We start from the raw sequence: 19,803 nt of genomic DNA on the forward strand, positions 1-19,803 counted from the left end.
CAGTGAGGAAAATCCAGTAAGCTTGCCCTCTTCCAACAACTGTCTCTTTTAAGCAAGAAACACAGAGGGTAGATAAGGTCATGAGTGAAAAAAGAAGGTGCCAATTTATTCTACACTTGGGCAAAACAGGTTTATTCTTTTATTAATAAAACAATTTATGAAAATATTTTGCAAAGGGGAAAAATGATGGTTTATGTCAACTTTTGATGGAAAGGAATTTCTAAAGGAAAAGAGAATGCTGAGGAAAGAGTTAAGAATTGATTCCACCAGAACAGATTAGAAGGCCATATATGCAGTGGCTAAGGACCTTTATCTTGATTTAGGCTTTAGGGATGATTTTAGGAAAATGTATTAATCAGATGTATGCATATTAGAGTAGATAATACCACATGAGTAATATTATTCTGATATCATGCTGGTTTATAGGAATGTTCACATGTAAAGGCCTACAAATTGAAATTCAAATTTGAAATGCCTAGAACTCCAATTTTGAAAGAAAAATTAAATTTTCCTTCAAAAGCCAAAAGATCTCAATTCTAAGAAAACTCTCTCTCAATGGTGAAAACATGAAAGCATTTCCTGTAAGATCAGGAACAAGACAAGAACGTCCATTCTCAACCACTATTATTCAACATAGTTTTGGAAATACGAGCTAAGGCAATTAGAGAAGAAGAAAAATAAAAAGAATCAGATCTGAAAAGTAGTTGTAAAGCTCTCATTGTTTGCAGATGACATGATACTATGCACAGAAAACCCTAAAGATACTATCAGAAAATTACTAGAGCTAATCAGCGAATTTAGCAAAGTTGCAGGATACAAAATCAATACAAAGAAATCACTTGCATTCCTATATACTAACAATGAAAAATCAGAAAGAGAAATTAAGGAATCAATCCCATTCACCACTGCAACAAAAAGAATAAAAATATCTAGGAAGAAATCTACCTAAGGAGACAAAAGAACTATATACAGAAAAACTATGATACTGATGAAAGAAGTCAAAGACAACATAAACAGTTGGAGAGATAGTCCACGTTCCTGGGTTGTAAGAATCAATATAATGAAAATGACTATACTACCAAATGCAATCTGCAGATTCAATGCAATCCCTGTCAAACTACCTGGCATTTTTCACAGAGGTAGAACAAAAAAAAATTTCACAACTCATATGTAAACACAAAATACCTTGAATAGCCAACAGTCTTGAGAAAGAAGAATGGGGCTGGAGGAATCAACCTTCTTGACGTTAGATTATATTACAAAGCTACAGTTATCAAGATAGTATGGTACTGGTACAAAAACAGAAATACAGACCAATGGAACAAGTTAGAGAGCCCAGAAATAAGCCCACACACCTATGGGTACCTTATTTTTGACAAAAGAGGCAAGAATATACAACGGGGCAAAATAGCCTCTTCAATAAGTGGTGCTGGGAAAACTGGAAAGCTACATGTAAAGGAATGAAATTTGAATACTTCCTAACACCACACACAAAGAAAAATGCAAACTGGATTGAAGACCTAAATGTAAGACCAGAAATTATAACTCTTAGAGGAAAAACATAGGCAGAACATTCGATGACACATATCAAAGCAAGATCCTCTATGACCCACCTCCTAGAGTAATAGAAAAAAAAACCAACAAAAATAAACAAGTGGGATCCAATTAAACTTGCAGAGCTTCTGCACAGCAAAGGAAACTATAAACAAGGTGAAAAGACAACCCTCAGAATGGGGAGACAATAATAACAAATTAAACAATTGACAAAGGATTAATTTCCAAAATATACAAGCAGCACATACAAGTCAATACTAGAAAAACAAACAGCCCCATTAAAAAGCAGGAAAAAGACCTAAACAGACCTTTCTCCAAAGAAGACATACAGATGACTAATGAACACATGAAGAGATGCCCAACATTGCTCATTATTAGAGAAATTCATATCAAAACTACAATGAGATATCACCTCACACCTGTCAGAATGGCCATCATCAAAAAGTCTACAAACAATAAATGCTGGAGAGGGTGTGAAGAAAAGGGAACCCTCTTGTACTGTTGGTGGGAATGTAAATTGACACAGCCACCATGGAAGACGGTAGGGAGATTCATTAAAAAACTAGGAATAAAAACACCATGTGACCCAGCAATCCCACTCCTAGGTATATACCCTGAGGAAACCAAAATTGAAAAAGACACATGTACCCCAATGTTCACTGCAGCACTATTCACTGCAGCTAGAACATGGAAGCAACCTAAATGTCAATCAACAGATGAATGGATAAACAAAGTGTGGTACATATCTACAATGGACTATTACTCAGCCATAAAAAGGAACACATTTGAGTCAGTGCGAATGAGGTAGATGAACCTAGAGCCTATTATACAGAATGAAGTAAGAAAGAGAAAGATAAATATTGTATACTAACGCATATATACAGAATCCAGAAAGATGGTACCAAAGAATTTATTTTCAGGGCAATGGAGAAACGGACATAAAGAATAGACTTATGGACTCAGGTTTAGGCAGGGGGGTAGGTGGTGGGGGAAGAAGAGGCTGAGATGTATGGAGAGAGTAACATGGAAGCTTACATTACCATGTGTAAAATAGGTGGCCAATGGGAATTTGCTGTATGGCTCAGGGAACTCAAAGAGGGGCTCTGTATCAACCTAGAGCAGTGGGGTGGGCAGGGAGATGGGAGGGAGATTCAGAGGGAGGGTACATATGCATACCTATGACTGACTCATGCTGATGTTGGACAGAAAACAACAAAATTCTGTAAAGCAACTATCTCTCAATTAAAAAATAAATTTAAAAAATTCTTCCAATTTATGATAGCCATTTTCATATCTGAAATATGATTTATATAGAATTTAATTTTATAACATGATTTATCTTCATGTTTCAATAATGTGTTCTTTCAATTTGTTTGCAGGATTTTTCTATTATTATAAATCTCTATATTATGAAGGTTTCAGTGCATAAAAACTATTAAGATTCTATAAGCTAAGACACAGATTTGTCTTTGCATTACTTGAAATCAACTTTACGTTTTAAATGATTTTTCTTAGGAGTGCCTAGAACAAAATACTCAAAGCCTAAATTACTTTGCTGAGGTACAAGCAGATCTGATCACTTTGGAAAGTGATCATAAAATAAAATAAAAACAGACACAGTAACGTAGTATGGACCCCTTTCTGCAAAAGTGACAAAAACTACAATTTAGATATGAAGAACACACACATGAAGACAGACTGTTCTGCGATAGCTGTGGAATAACTTCAAGGTTATACCTGTGGGAAAAAGTATGTTTCTGAAATAATTTTCTTTCCAGAAGTGATTCTGTAAAGAAAATAATCAAGCGGCGCAAAGAATTTAATGCTGAATGATCCTGTCACCCATTCAATCTCACCAATTCAGCAGTCACTCATTTCACATTTAATAAAGTTTGCATGTACAGGGGAAAAATTATTCCATATATTCATAATTTAACTCTGAACAGGAATTGTGAACTGAGTTATTCAACTGAAAAGGAAATTATCATTTTAAGTATGCAAAGGCAAGGTTCACTTTGACTGTTTTAATAAAGGAAAAATATTCTATCACTTTCAAATGTAAACCAAAGGTACAGCTAATTCAATGGTAAAAATTAAACTAATAATTTTGCCTAATAGTTAATAATAATAATGCCTAAGTTAACAAATTTATATAAAATTGGCATAATATAATATATATCTATAGCCTGATTAACAAAAGGGAACATATGTACATATATTCCTGGATTTCGTGGTTCCAATGAATGAATATTCATTATGTGCCAATTACCACAAATAAACATATACAATATGGTTTGTAACTCTGTATTCCTCTGAGGGCAGAAATTGTATGAAACAGATCACCTTTATTGGTCTCCTGACCATCCCTCCCATCTCTTCCCTGGACAGTCTTTGCTCACAGTAGGCTCTCTCTCTCTCTCTCTCTCTCTCTCTCTCTCTCTCTATATATATATATATATATATATATATATAAATTTTTTTTTTAACCTAGTTAAAAGCAAGTGTAAATCAACTACAGTGGGATAGTGAACATTTTTACACTCTTAGTTCATTTACCCAATAAATATTGGGGGGGTCTTCTACTATGTATTCCATATCAGCAAGTGTAATTCAGCTATGGAAAAAGAGCCAGACAGAAGCTGTTCAAACTCCTGGAAGTTAAGAGCTCGTCAAACAAAACAAAGTAAAACAAAACAACCACCTATTGTGTCAATACATCTAAAAAGATGTCTCCAAGGGAATCAAATAGAACAAAAAATCAGTTATTCAAAATGTATGCCTCAGACACGAAAGACTTGGGAACTGTGCTCACAGATCCAGCTGATCATTTATCAGACTACTGGAAAACATGGGCAGATGTAAACATTTACCTGTTGTTGTTAGCTAACTTGGCAATCTAAGGACAGCTTTTTTTTTTTTTGGTACACTCAAATACATGAATAAATAAACCTGTTAAGTATATTCTTTTGTATTATTTAACCACAGAGATACTCGAACTGGGGGTACCCTACATCATTAACACATGGAAGAGAAATGTTAAAATTTCACTGTGTCATATGCAATTTAAGAGTACTGATCTCCTAAGAGATAACCAAGTATCAGCATTCAGAATTCTTGAATCCAGGCCAAAGAGAGTCACAACACATCTACCACTTGACCCCAATTTGAACTTTAATTCCATAATATTAAAGAGAAAAAGCTGTAAAATTTGATGATCCCACAGAAGTTACTAAGAAAAGATCCAATCTTACCTTGTGTTTGATGATGCAGTTCAGGCACAGAAGATGTTCCTATATTACATAATTACAATTGCCAAGATAATTCAGTCACCAAGAGAAAAAACTACTAAGTTACTAAAAGGGAAAGCGGGAAGTTTTCGGTGTTGTACTTACAGTACAATGCTCTTAGCTAGGCTACAAACTATGCTTGTTTACAGCTGAAGTAAGAATTCAGTCTTCTGCATGGGGCTGAGGTGTGTCAGGGAGAACTATTTCTTTGTAAATAAATGTAGGGGCCAAATTAAAGGAAGTTGCAAAAGCAGGTGTAGAGCAGTTGAGTTGTTTCAGTTTCAGAGAAATAAAGTAAATAATTATACTGGAATTTGTTCAGTTCTGGGCATTCTGCCATACAGGAAAGGGTGTGTAATTACTGAAGCTAACACATCCATGTAAAAATGAAGTAATATCAATAGAACACAGTTGGGATCTAAATTTCCTTTTTTATCTTTGAAAATTAAGGATCTCTATAATGACTCTCATTTCACTCTTTGATATTTAAATATCACTTAAGTTAATATGAACACATGAAGGCAGAATTGTGATTTTCACAAAGTTAGAAAATATAATCTTTAAAGGTGGTATTATTCTCGTTGAAAGCCTCACAAATGAAGAACATACCAATTTTCACTCATCAAAGATAACAAAAGAAGTATACCCAATAGCTCACTTAGAACTTCACCAGAGTAAGAGAAGTACACATAATACTAGCACGTTTTACCAAATCTATTCTTTGCTTACCATTTCATGCTATTTGGATTGAACTCAATCTTAAACCTGGATTCCTAACGTCTTAAATCATAAACCCAAAATAAGAGGGTGTGGTTTGTGGGAGAACAATGGAAGTTAGAGCACCTAGGGAGTCAGGCCAAGTTCAAATAGAGATCTCAATTATTCAAGAAACTTAATGACAGAAGATGAAAGAGTGTAATAAATATTACGTGTGTGATTTTACAGAATGTAAATCAACTTGCACCTTAAACAGAGCTATGAGAAATATTTAACGCTATTCAGGATTGGCCATATGATTTTTTAAAGAGTATTTCTACAATCCAGGATGAGATTCTACCAATTATAAAAGTTCAATATACTCCCCCATTGATAATAAGAGCCTACTCCTGGCTCACTGCTTCCCTGAGCCTGTGACATTAGCATGCTGACACTTCTAAGTAGCAGGGATGGCAGTGAATTTCTGAATGAGTCAATGTCTTACCAGATTCCAATTCTTTTCCATCCAAAGGCATGCTGTCCATTTCAAGGGTGAATCAATCAGTTTAGCCTATGATTTTCACAGGAATTGGCAAGGCTCTCTGAGGGCACTGCATTGGCCATATTTCTTTACCTGACCACATGTAAGCTAGGCACTAGATCATTCTTGGGTAAGCCTGAAAACTATCAGGAAACAAAATAATTTGTTTCCAACACCTATGTTCATCTTGGGAAGCCTGTGTTCTCAGCAGGAGTTGAACTGAACAGTAGAAACTGCCAAATGATGATCCTGAGTGTATAAACCCAACAGCCAACTGGTGGCTTAAGTTCAACTGAAACTTCCTGTAATTTCAGGCTGGAGTCCAAGGAAAACATTACTTTGCTAATCCCATGGGCTGACTGTTTCTTTCTCTTGAAGGATGATCCTTAACTGGAAGACATTTCTTTTGTGATTACTTGGTTTACATGATGATGGTGGATATTTTATGACATCACCAAGATAAATCACACCCTTTAATTCCCTACACTTCCTTTTCAGCTAAGTTGGACAGATGGAAGATGAAATATAAATTTCTTTCATATTTTTAAAAGACTTATGCCATTATTTGACCATCCATGTGAAATAAAATTTAAGTTTGTTCCACACAGAGATCAGATTTAATTTCTAGATCAATATGGATATAGTGCAACCCAAATTGTCTTAAAGGTAAGAATGTACAGCTGAGTACATCCTAGTTTTCTAGGTGCTGTCTTGAGATTCCCTTGCTTAGTAGTGTTTCTATGAATGTGGCCACAGATTCCATTATCCTCACAAAATAGCCAGTTGGTGACAAAGTGATCTGATAGCATTATTTATTTACTTCCTCTTTCAACAATCATTCACGCAGCTCTAGTATATTCAAGGGTCCAGGCAAGGAGTGGCCTATAACATGGTGTGAAGCAACATATAAAAACTGCCTCTATCCTTCGGTAGGGGATTCCCTAGTAGCTCAGTTGGTAAAGAATCCGCCTGCAATGCAGGAGACCCTGGTTTGATAACTGGGTCGGGAAGATCCACTGGAGAAGGCAGAGGCTACCCACTCCAGTATCTTGGGCTTCTCTGGAGGCTCAGCTGGTAAAGAATCCGCCTGCAATGCGGGAGACCTGGGTTTGATCCCTGGGTTGGTAAGATCCCCTGGGGAAGGGAAAGGCTACCCACTCTAGTATTCTGGCCTGGAGAATTCCATGGACTGTATAGTCCATAGGGTTGCAAAGAGTCGGACATGACTAAGTAACTTTCATTTTCATCCTCAGGTAGCTTTTAATTATATCATCCAAAGGAGCACGTGATGAGTCAGAGCAGTGGTATAGTGCTATGAAAGATCAGCAGAGAGTTGACTTCAGGCTGGGGTGAACTTGGTTGGTTTCATGAAAGAGGGAGCACTTGAACAGAAGTGAGTTCCTTCTTTCTATCTGCAAAAGAGCAAGGACTTCTATAAAGGCACATGCATGCATCTATGGGACTAACATCAACATGAAAGGTCACAGCTTCATAAAAGAGAGAGAATATGAATCTCTGTATTTTGTCAAGAATAAGGAGCAGCTTCTGGCATGGGAGGATCTGAAGGAAAGAGAGGCCCAGTAGAGGAAGATTTCAGTGTTCCTATGACTCCCTAAATCCAATTTCAGGTATTAACAGACTAATGATTTGTTAACAAGATGGCTACTGGTTGCCTGTCATTTTCTTCCCTACTACTTATCATGAATCGTCCAGGGGGAATTCACATGAGATATTGTAGTGGCTTGGATATAATTTACAAGAACTCAGATTCTTCCTCTCAAATTCAGGTGCATGTTAAAAGATATTATTTTCCAATTCTTTAACCAAGTGCTTTGACATGATGTTCGGGTTTGTACTATGTCAGCATGTTAAGAAAATTTATTTTCACTATTCTACTTCTTATAATAAATACATAAAGCTGTTTTAATTGGTGAGATCAACATGGTGAAGTTTTGGAAGTTTAATGCCATGTCGAAGTATATATTGTCACAGCATAAACATGGCTCAGTATTCAAAAAAGCTTTTTTGTCTTCAGATCAGTGGCCTGGAAGAAGTTTATCAGTCCCAACAGACACATATTTAAAAGTAGAATCACCAGCTTCTCTTAGGGAGGGTATTTTCTTCTTATGTAGAGATGATGATGATAATAGTAATATTAGCCTTTACTATGAGCATTTACTAAGTGTAAGGCAGTATCAAAATTTTACACAGGTTAATTTAATGTTTTTAATAACTATTATTATCTTCATTCTACAAATGAGAAACTGAGGCAGAGAGAGGTTACAATCTTGCCAAGATGACACAGTAAGTAATGGAGCCATGATGGGAACCCAGCCGTTTCCCCCTCACACTGGAAGAATCTCTGCATCCCAATGAAACATCCGTTCTGAGACACATCCACCATCAAACAAGGTCTGTTCTCTGAGATGAGCGGACCTGATCCCATCACTCCAAGCCTAAGAAAATGAGGCACCTTTTCTTTCCCTATAATTGTACATCCTATCCAGTAATACTGCTCTTTGATACAATACATGACCAAGGACATAATCTAAAATTAACTATTTCATTTGAGTCTAACACAACTACAAATGTGACATTCTGACTAGTATTTTAGAATCAAATATATAAGGTAAATAGTAATTACCTTTCTTATTCTTAGGTAACTTTTCTGTGCTCTGTCTCATTTGGCAGATAAAGGCAAGTGACACATTTCAGGAAAGTCTAAGAAATTTTTACTCTAATTATAGAGAAATTAGAGTATCTTGCTTTGTAGCACACAAATCCTATAGGAACTAGAGTTAGTTATTTAAAATCAGGCAAGTATCTTGGAACAAGAGATAGATATGGTGTCCTGGGTTGAATGACCGACGCATTGAGTAATGAGCACTGACAATCTTAAAAGAAATTAAGAATGAAAACAGTGAATGTAAATTAATGGACTCAACTTAAGAACAAGAATAGAAGAAGTGTATCTTCCCACTAACTAAAGTGGGAGACATATGATAATTCTAATAAATAACAAATATCTGTATATTTTTTGCCCCAAGAAACCAGAACTCTTTTTGCTTTCTCCCACAAGACATCCATTCAAAACACCATTCATTGCCAAAAGATAAAATTTTGAAGTCATTTGAGGCCATCAAGGAATTATAGGGCAAAAATTCTGATAGGTTTCCAATTTCTTCTACATGCAGGGTTATCTAGTTTAAAGGTACAGACACAAAGATTCCTATTGCTATGCTTACTGAGCACAGTTTCTGGTTTTAAGTTAGTTCTGGGCACTTTGATAAATTTACTGTCATATTTTACCAAAATGCAGTATACACTAAGAGTCACAAATAAATCAGAGCCTTCTCATTTTACAGCTCCTTGGGTCAGATCTCAACAACTAAGAAGAAGGAGTCCTTTTTCCCTCCCTAAAGGTGATAGAATCTTAGATAATCTATAGTTTGGGAGAAAATGAAAATAGTACTAATTTTCTAGTGTCTTCCCAAATTCTTAGTTTGTGAAATGTTTAAAAACTTCAAATTTCTGTGATGAATGAAAAATATTTTGACATCTTGCTACTAGGATAAGTTGTAAAATAATTTTTTCTTGAAAATACAGCTCTAATGGCAAGACACATCTCCTAGTTTTAGAGCAATCTCTTATATACACACCCATCTTTAAGTTACAGCAAAAAATAAAATAAGGAAGTTTTAAACATCCTTTCACTCTTTGTCATCATTAGTCATGGGCAAAGAATTCCAGCCTACATAACATCTAAGCTTGTATCTCTTGAGGAAAAAAAGACTAGCAATTTAAATCATAAGATTTAAAAAGACAAGTTCACTATTAGATTATCTCCAACAAAATAACTCTCACAGAAGGCATATACTTTTTGGTTGCTTGTGTGTTTTTCGAGGGAGGAGGGCAAAAAAGAAAAGTCTCCCTGGAGGTTTACACTCACATTCACCTTATTAAGCTTCTAAATCTTAAGCAGTTAAAATTTCTCTAAGCCCACCAGATCAAAATCTAATTTAGAAGGCTACCTGGATCTGAAGGGTAACAGTATTAAGTGCCTTTAAAAAAATCAACATAAACATGACATTTAAGCAAACTGGCACAGTGTGACAAGTTTTAGAACAGTAGCTCACAAGATGAGTATACTCTGATTAAGACAAACACAACGAATAGAACCTTTAATCCAAAAAAGCACGGAGACGACCCTATGTAACACCTATGTTAAAACGGTCAACAGATCTAAGGCTGTCACAGGCCTCAAGTTGCCGGAGTCCTGACAGAAAAGTCAGCGATGTGAAACACGCTTACAAAGCTGGGCGTGCATGCACACACTCTGCAAGGTGAGCGAGACAGAGACACCGATCACCACTGATATTGTCCTTACTTGCAGACGCACAAGTATCCTGCATGTTCCGATTCTGACTGGCACCTGGAGCGGCTCTACCTGCCAGTCATCCCAATGTACTCAGGGATGTAAACACCTTATAATCAGAAAACGTGAAGGTGTCAAGGACGTTAGACAAATTGAAAACACATCCAAAGATTAATTTTTAAAGGCATTGAAGAAATAATGAATTGCCAAGTCTAAAATCAGAGGATGTACCTGCTCCTTCACGGAAGCTAGAATGGTGGTGGCCGTGGTCTCGGGCTCCATGCCGGGGCCAGCGGAGGCAGCTTCCTGGCGGGTCTGTGGTTGCCCCTCCTCCACCAGTGAGGCCTGTTCAGGAGCTGGCATTCCTCCTGCAACCAAGCAGGCAAAGGGTTAACACTTCCATCTGCTTCTGCGCAGAAGAGGCAGGGGCTCCTCACACAGGGCTCCCAGGAGCCACTATAGACTTCTACACGCCAAGATCACAATGCCTTACGGCTATATGATGTCTAAAAGGCAACACCCAGGGTCAAAGGAGAACGAGCATTACCAAACACTAAAAAATAGCAATAGAATAATAATGACAATAAAAAACACTGAGAAAATATTTAAACAACATCATAGTCTAAAAATGACATGCAAAGTGTTAGGGAAGAGGACTCAAAAATACACTAAGGACAATATAGCTGTTAGATGCTATAAAATTCCTGAATTTCCTAAACAGTTCATCATTAAGTAAATATGATTGCCTTATCATGAAAAAAATAGTAAACACTCTAGACTGCTATAAGGGTCAATTTTCAAAGAAGTACACGAGTAAGAAGATATCTACAACTGTAAATGCTTTACGACTGCAGAAGAGGCTTATGCATTAGAAGAAAGGCTTGAAAAAATAGGCAAAATTCTGCGGTATTAAAAGGCTTGAAAAAACAGGCAAAATTCTGCGGTATTAAAAAAAAATCAAGACTGCTGGTGGAGTATTAGAGCTAGCTTGGTTTCCTTAGAGGAATCTGTTTATGCAAAGATGACAATGACTATGGTGATAGTGTTGAAAGAGAAATTATTTTTCAGGACCATAGAGTGTGACAGAAAAATGGGTTCTTGTCAAGTGAATAGGTGCCTCTCCTATATAACATACTGAGAGTGGTGTGTTTGCTGGGAAACTTACTGATTTGATATGGATTTTTATATAAATTTGAGAAAGATTGGGAAAAGATACCCACAAAAAATGTTGTAAATATTCTAATAACTTGTTTACCTGTCAGTCTCTCTTGTTACCTCCAGAATAGAGTTTTTCATACCATGAGACCAGCTTAGAGCCTGGCATATATAATATCCAATTAATCTTCGCCAAATAAATGAATACATGAATGAAGGACTGACTGTCTCTTCCATGTTGCATAACAGTCACTAGGCAAATCTGACCACAAGTACTATGGTGCTCCTGAGATCTTATTTGATTAATACATTACTCTGTGTACTTGTATTTGAGACCACAAATGCTATTTTGACATTCTTCATAGTCTTCTCCTAAAAATGATTCTAGTCTCACGTTTTGATTTCTTTTCAATTTCAACAATGTTCATTTCTGTAGGATGACCTGAGGTGGGGGTAGGGGGGAGAAGTTCCCCCTTCCCTCAAATGTCAATATCAGCTTGATGTTTATTTCCAAACTCATAATCTGTAAGACAAGGGAAGATGAACATATCACCTGAGCCTCTACCTCCTTCCTCACTCTCCTGACTTGCACATTGGTGAAGCTGGGGCTAGGTTCCAGGGTGCTGCCAATGTTGCTTTATTGTTGCCATATTAATAGGCAGAAATGGAAAATGGGTCTGATGAGCAAGTGTATTTTGCCTTAATGGGGCTCTCCATGAGGAGTTCTCATGGCTGCTCTAGAGGTAAATTCTTTATTGTCAGTTTCTGTGGGGCCCCAGGCTAAGCACAGCCTCAACTGCAAAACGGAGGACCTCCAGTTCAAGTGGGAGGAGGACCTCCAGGCTTGAAGTATGTGGGCCCAGGATCAAAACCTAAGTGCCTTTAACATGAGCCACCACTTCCACACTTACAAAAAGAGCTTACTAATTCTTCCCACAACACCATGGGATGATTTTTATGACAATCTTTATTTTTTAGTATGTATGTTAATAGATATATATAAAATAGTGCACTCAAAATATCATTGTTGTTGTTAGCTGCTCAGTCGTTTCCAATTCTTTGTGACCCCATGGACTGTAGCCCACCAGGCTCTTCAGTCCATGAGATTCTCCAGGCAAAAATACTGGAGTGGGTTGCCATTCCCTTCTCCAGGGGAAAATATCATTAACTGGATAAAATAATGCATTTCTGTATTTAGCCAGTGCTCATTATAGATAAGATTTAAGGTCTATGAAAAAAAATGCCACACATAACAATCCTAGACTTGCACTTAAGGCTAGTAAAGATATGAAAATATTCTATGCCATCAAAAAACTACACACCTTAAAATAAGCAGATGGTTGCAAAGAACAAAAATGTTACTATGCAACAGTGAAACAAATAATGCCAAGAAACAAAAATTTTAAATGTCAGGAGTATAATACCCTGAAATAACCAATGTATAAGAAAAAGAGAAGCAAAATTTCAGCGAACAAAGAGAGTTTGGGAAAGAAAGAAACGTCACTGGGGAAGTAATTACTCTTGACTAAAAATAGGAGGATCCTGGCTATTTAAAGAAAGATACTGAAAAATACTGTTGTAATTGCATTACATCATTGTGAGTGTACCATACTTAATTTCATGATATTTATTTTCTGATGACTGTCCCGATCTATGGTATCAGATGAACATCTTCTGAATACCACTCTGCCCACGTAACAACATGCAGGGTGATACGGGGGTACAGGCATAAAGAATGGTCACTGACCATTAGGGGTTCATCATCTAGCTGAGGCAGCAAAATACAAATCAGATCAAGACAGAGGCAAGAAGCATGTGATGGAGTAAGAACACTGAAATCAACAGGAAGAGGTGATGAAAAAGAAACTATTATTTGGCAAGGGAGGACATTTGCATAGGTAGGCATGATTTCTACTCTCAGATTCCTCAAAGACTAGGAGACACTGCAGGCAACCACTAACACTCATGGGATAGATGATGACCAGGGTACCCAGGCATACCTGAGGGTGAGACACTTTACTACGCCTCATCTCTGAACAGTCCCTGCAGCCCATCACCAAGATGGGGCAAAGAAGGGATGCCATAATACTGACAAGTTATATACCTAGTAAAGTAATCTGTTCATTTACCTAGCTCTCATAACAATTTTAGGAGTTGGAAGGAATCAAGCTAAGTCTAAAGTTACAGAATATTATTACTTCTCCCCATTAGCAAAGCAAAAAAGCAATGGCTACTTATATGGCAAAGAGACTTGAGAAATTAAGCTTTGTGCGTCCCTCAATTATCTCAACTGGTCTGATCTGGGAAATTACATTTTAGGGACCTGAGTACACTTACAAATAAGTTGCTGGACCACTTTGGCTCTTTTGAAAATCACAGAGAATGAAAAGGTGCCAGAAAACTGGAAACAGGAAAATGCCATTGCTGTTTTTGGAAAGAAGAAAGTAGATTTTCTTCATGTTACAAACTAGAGAGCTAGACATAGATGTTGGGTGAGATTCTTACAAGGATTTTATCCAAGAGATGACTGTGAGAACCAAAAAGGGGCACGCCAAAGAAAAGTCATGTTAAGCTCATCTAATTTCTCTTTGGCACTGTAACCATGGAAGTGCAGTGTGTCTAGACTCATTGAGGCATGATGATGTTAGAAGTCCCGAATGGTATTATAATCAGCATAGAAATAGGGCTGGCACAAGGGCAACTGCTGCCTCTGACATTCTGTAAATAGTTGAACAAAATATATCAAACTACAGAGGTTTCTAATATAATGCTAGAGAGCTCTGATCCTGGCCCAGCCCTAACCAAAAACTTTAACCATAATGTAATAATAATATACAGGGCATGCTCAAATTATTCAATGAGTAAGAATACTGAATTTACCAGGTGATGAAATTCAAATATAAAAATTGCTGATACACTGCAATAATGAATTGCTTCTAATGAGATGTAAAAAAAATAAAAACACCAAGCCTAAACATAGGATCTTGTATTTAGGTTAGCTCAGCAGCACACAGGGGAAAGATTTAGAAGGCACTTTAGGTTCACGAGCACAATGAGTGAATCAAGAATGAAAAGAGGCTTCCACAAAGCCAAGGTGATGCTATGTTGTATCAATATCAGCATTTAAAGAGATAGAAAGAAAGGGACAAGGGAATGTACACCTCTTCTTCAGGTCCATGTTCACTTCCAGTGATGGGTGGCACATTAACAGGAATGGACACAAGTGTATTCATTTGAGAGGATGAGTAGGATGGTGAAAGGATTTCGCCATTATTTCCAGGCACAAGTACAAAATTAATGATGAGCTTGAAGCTTAGCTGAGAACACAGGAAGAACACTTGATTGAACAGGAAGAGAAAAATCTGACCTGAACAAGAAAAGGACCATGCAGAAAAGCAAAGGTCTATGAATCTCTTCAGGACTGCCAAGCACAAGCGAGGTCAGAATTATTGGTCCCAAGAGATAGACCAAAAACTAATGGTTTTGTAGCAAACTTGTATTAACCTAAACTACTACTGTCTTTATACTCTGAATCAAATTTGGCTAACAGTTATGTTTTATTATATTTATATTATAAAATTAAAGGTTGGCGCTATGAGGGCAAGCTCAGGATGGTCTTTCCTTTTGGAGTAAAAAGCCAGATGTCTAAAATTTCAAGAACTAAAACTCCAGAGGTGGTACATTCCCCATCGCTGGAGGTCTTTAACCACAGTTCAGAAGCAGGGAAGGTACAGAAAGAATCCTGCACTGTGTGTGTGTCAGAAATAGGAGACAAAGTTCTCTGAATCTTGAGGCGGAGACTAAGATATGAGAACATCTATGTTCTGAAATGACGTGAATGCTCCTCAGGGGTTTTCAGAGTGTTGTCTACCATATCACACCTCTCTGTAAAAAAGTACCTGAAGGCCAGGACACTGTGTTTTTCCTGAGAGAATGATGGTGACTGCAAGTCTTAATGACTGTTTCTGTCTAGCTGCACAAAAAGTTCAGAAGAGTTTGTGATCAACTCTTACAACTGCATTCTCATTTTATTCCAGCCTCTCATTACTTTTTTATTACTTCATTTTATTTCATTACTTTTTATCATTCTATTGGATAGCATTCTTTTGAGCCTTGTGAAATACTTTTTGGAAAGCTATGAACTGTTATGTGTTTTCACTACTACCTTCATCGAAGACAAGTTTTTACATAAAACTGTTGGTATAACATCGTGTGTGTTTCTCATAGTGAACTCACAAATTAACAAGAAATTTTCTGTTCAGGTTTCAGGCCAAGTACATTCTAATGTGATTATAAAAGGCTTTCTTTGCATGTTGTGGATGTAATATACAGCAATAACTTAAGACTCAACTACAACCCCTTTTACTACAGATCACCCTAACCCACAAAATCATCTCCACTAACTCAATGAGACAAGTTCAATCAGATACTGGATTTTCCTCTATTTACCCATTTCTACTCTCCTTACTGATAATTTTTGTCAAAGTATAATAATACACTTTATTTTGTCTTATCCAGTGAAATACATTGGATTCTGTATTTTTTCTTCTTTCTTTTGCATTCAGTTCAGTTCAGTCACTCAGTCATGTCCGTGTCCGACTCTTTGCAACCCCATGAACCACAGTATGCCAGGCCTCTCTGTCCATCACCAGCTCCTGGAGTCCACTCAAACCCCTGTCCATCGAGTCGATAATGCCATCCAACCATCTCATCCTCTGTCATCCCATTTTCCTCCTGCCCGCTATCTTTTCCATCATCAGGGTCTTTTCAAATGAGTCAGCTCTTTGCATCAGATGGCCAAAGGATTGGAGTTTCAGCTTCAACATCAGTCCTTCCAATGAACACCCAGGATGATCTCCTTTAAGATGGACTGGTTGGATCTCCTTGCAGCAAGGGACTCTCAAGAGTCTTCTCCAACACCACAGTTCAAAAGCACCAATTCTTTGGTGCTCAGTTTTCTTTATAGTCCAACTCTCACATCCATACATGACCGCTGGAAAAACCATAGCCTTGGCTGGACGGACCTTTGTTGGCAAAGTAATCTCTCTGCTTTTTAATATACTGTCTAGGTTGTCATAACTTTCCTTCCAATGAGTAAGCATCTTTTGATTTCATGGCTGCAATCACCATCTGCAGTGATTTTGGAGCCCCAAAAATAAAGTCAGCCAATGTTTCCCCATCTATCTGCCATGAAGTGATGGGACCAGATGCCATGATCTTAGTTTTCTGAATGTTGAGCTTTAAGCCAACTTTCTCACTCTCCTCTTTCACTTTCATCAAGAGGCTCTTTAGTTCTTCTTCACTTTCTGCAATAAGGGTGGTGCCATCTGCATATCTGAGGTTATTGATATTTCTCCGGGCAATCTTGATTCCAGCTTGTGTTTCCTCCAGCCCAGTGTTTCTCATGATGTACTCTGCATATAAGTTAATGCATATAAGTTAAATAAGCAGGGTGACAATATACAGCCTTGATGTACTCTTTTTCCTATTTGGAACAAGTAACCAGTCTTTTGCATTAGTAAACTGAAGTATTAATAGCATGACTCACACCTTGAGATGGCCACTTACATTGTGTGCTGTGTAAATGATGCTCCCCAGAGTCAGGTGGAGTACTGACACAGTTCCTGTCATGACAGGTAAATCCTGTAAAACTGTTTTGGAAAATACTATAGATTCAGTTTTTTTTCTTGTTGTTTGTTTTAGGATTTGGGATCCTTTAAAGCACATAGCTGACTGACACGTTAGAGGCTACAAAAAAGATAGGATGAGGATAATCAACAAGATAAGAATGTAACTCTGAGGGGGGATGACTGGATTGACAGGGGAGATGAGCATACATTTCTGCTATTTTCCAACTCACAACACCATGAAATATCAGAAAAGGCATTTTCTCTTTTTTAGGATAAGAAAATTAGCCAGTCTAAAAACTGAAAAAATGCCATCACTGTGCCAAAATATTAGAAATATAATGGTTGCAGACCTATGGCAAAATAACCAGAAGCAACCAAACCATATACACACAAGCCTGCTGAGTGGCTGGAGCAGTAGGTGAGGGAGCTCAGTCAGAGGATCTTGGAATTCTTAGACCTGCGCCATGATCAGATGATCAAGAGGGAGACAATGCCACTAGGTGGTTGGTTGGCCCCTGCCCTGCACATGCTCAAGCGGCAGTCACAGGCAAAGATGGAGAGAACCGGACACAGCAAGGTCTCAGTCAGCTCTGAAGCCCAGAAGGGAGAGAAGTCCCTAAACATAAAGAGCGAAGGGGTATACTAACATCTTTAACATTTAAACTGAAAACCGTGTGTGTGAAAGAGAAACATAGCCAAAGACCTTGAAAATGTTATAGGATAAAAACAAAAATCTCTATCAATGCCATGAATAGCAGAATTAATTTCTGTAAAAAGAATATTTCATAAGAGTGATGTAAAGGATTCGATCTGAGCACCGCACCCCACTCCCTGCCTGAAGAGAGAAAGAAAAAAAAGGTAAGAGTAGTTTGGAGACTTGAGACTAGATCCAGGAGTTATGTTTATTTACCATGAGTACAAAGAAGAAAGGAAAAAACGAGACTACTAAAACAAGTAAGAAATGGAAATTTCTGAGCTGAAAACTAATATTTAAAATGGGCCAATAAGTAAATAAAATGAATGAAACAGATTACATCTAAACCCAAATCATTGAAATTTCTAGGTTCCAAGGATAAAGACTGTAGATGTAACTATGCAGGAAAAATAAATTGCATACAAAGGAATGAGAATCAGTTTAACATAAGCCTGATGATTACAGTAATAATTTTTAAGTACTAATCAAAAATCATTATCCAAATATGAAGAAAAATAAAGGCATTTTAGGACATACCAGGACCCAAGAAAATGTGGCTTCAATACTCTTCAAAGGAAGTTCTGCAACCAAATAACAAATATGATCAAAGAAGGGTTAGTACACAAGAAATAGTACTAAGCAAATAACTCAGGAAATTGAAGGTTGAGTTTAAAGAAACTCCACATGCTACCAACAGGAGAGGTGTGAGGAGCTCAAGAAAGTAAACTGTACTAACATTCTTATTTAACCTAGTGAGATGAAGGGCACTCACAGGACTCCAGGGAACTGAGCCTCTGCTGCTCCTCGGAGGAAGAGGCAGAGCTTACTGCCCACCCCTTGAATGTGAAGATGGCCTCTTGTGACTCAGAATGTGGCCGAAGTGACTGCATATGTACAACATCCGAGAAAAATCTTAAAAAGGCTATACAGCTTCTTCGGAAACTTTGAAATCACTATGCTGTAAAAAGAGCTCGGGATTAAAAGATGAAAAAAAAAAAAAAAAGAAAAAAAGATGCTGTGAAGACACAGGCCTCGCAATCCAGCCAAGATCCTGGAATATGTAAGACAGGCCATGTTAGAAAGTTCTACCCTGGCCAAGTCAGCCTGGCCAAGTCAGCAACTGACTGCAGCCACCTGAGTCAACGCAGGTAAGACCAGCAGAACCTCCTTAACAATCTAGAATTATGAGAAACTTAAAATCTGTTGTTTGAGCCATTGAGATTTCAGATGGCTTTTTACATGGTGAGTGATACTAACTGATATAACCACCAAGATAAGAAATGAGGATACAGGGGGAAATTTTAACTTATCAGTGTTAAAGTATTATAAGATTAAAAAATTAAATTTTACATGCTGAATTATCTTCTAAAGATATAGTTTATTTAATACATTATTGCTCTTCAACTTACTAAATAAGATACTATAACTAGGTGTAACTGAAAATATAAAGATGGGTAAGACCTCTTATCTAATTTACAGCCTAAATGGAAAGACAAGGTAAATAAACATCCACAATAAAACACATCTCAAGATAAATGGGGTACTAAGAGCTCATATACAGGAAGTTCAAAGAAGGGCTTCAATAGCATGTATAAATGAGGACACTACACTAGGTACAGTGAAAGTGCAGTGAAAAAGTGACAAGTGAAGAGGAGAGTGAAAAAGTTGGCTTAAAGCTCAACAGAAAACTAAGATCATGGCATCTGGTCCCATCACTTCATGGCAAACAGATGGGGAAACAGTGGCAACAGTGGCTGACTTTATTTTTGGGGCTCCAAAATCACTGCAGATGGTGACTGAAGCCATGAAATTAAAAGACACTTACTCCCTGGAAGGAAAGCTATGACCAACCTAGACAGCATATTAAAAAG

At 37.3% G+C, this 19,803-nt stretch overlaps 1 protein-coding gene across 11 annotated transcripts in view; it reads right to left on the reverse strand.

Moving 5' to 3' along the window:
* The window catches only part of PKP4 (plakophilin 4), a 248,260-nt gene that overhangs the window by 171,773 nt on the left and 56,684 nt on the right, over positions 1-19,803 (reverse strand). For 9 of the 11 annotated variants that reach the window (XM_061135252.1, XM_061135253.1, XM_061135256.1 and 6 more), the window contains one exon: positions 10,685-10,821. In XM_061135252.1, the coding sequence (XP_060991235.1) occupies positions 10,685-10,816 (132 nt within the window). In that variant the 5' untranslated portion in view covers positions 10,817-10,821. Of the gene's footprint in view, positions 1-10,684; positions 10,822-18,469; positions 18,514-19,803 lie in introns of those variants that run through there. The other 2 variants (XM_061135255.1, XM_061135254.1) reach the window with 1 other exon arrangement.

Source organism: Dama dama, chromosome 33 (assembly GCF_033118175.1).
Source record: "Dama dama isolate Ldn47 chromosome 33, ASM3311817v1, whole genome shotgun sequence".
Taxonomy (NCBI): Eukaryota; Metazoa; Chordata; class Mammalia; order Artiodactyla; family Cervidae; genus Dama; species Dama dama.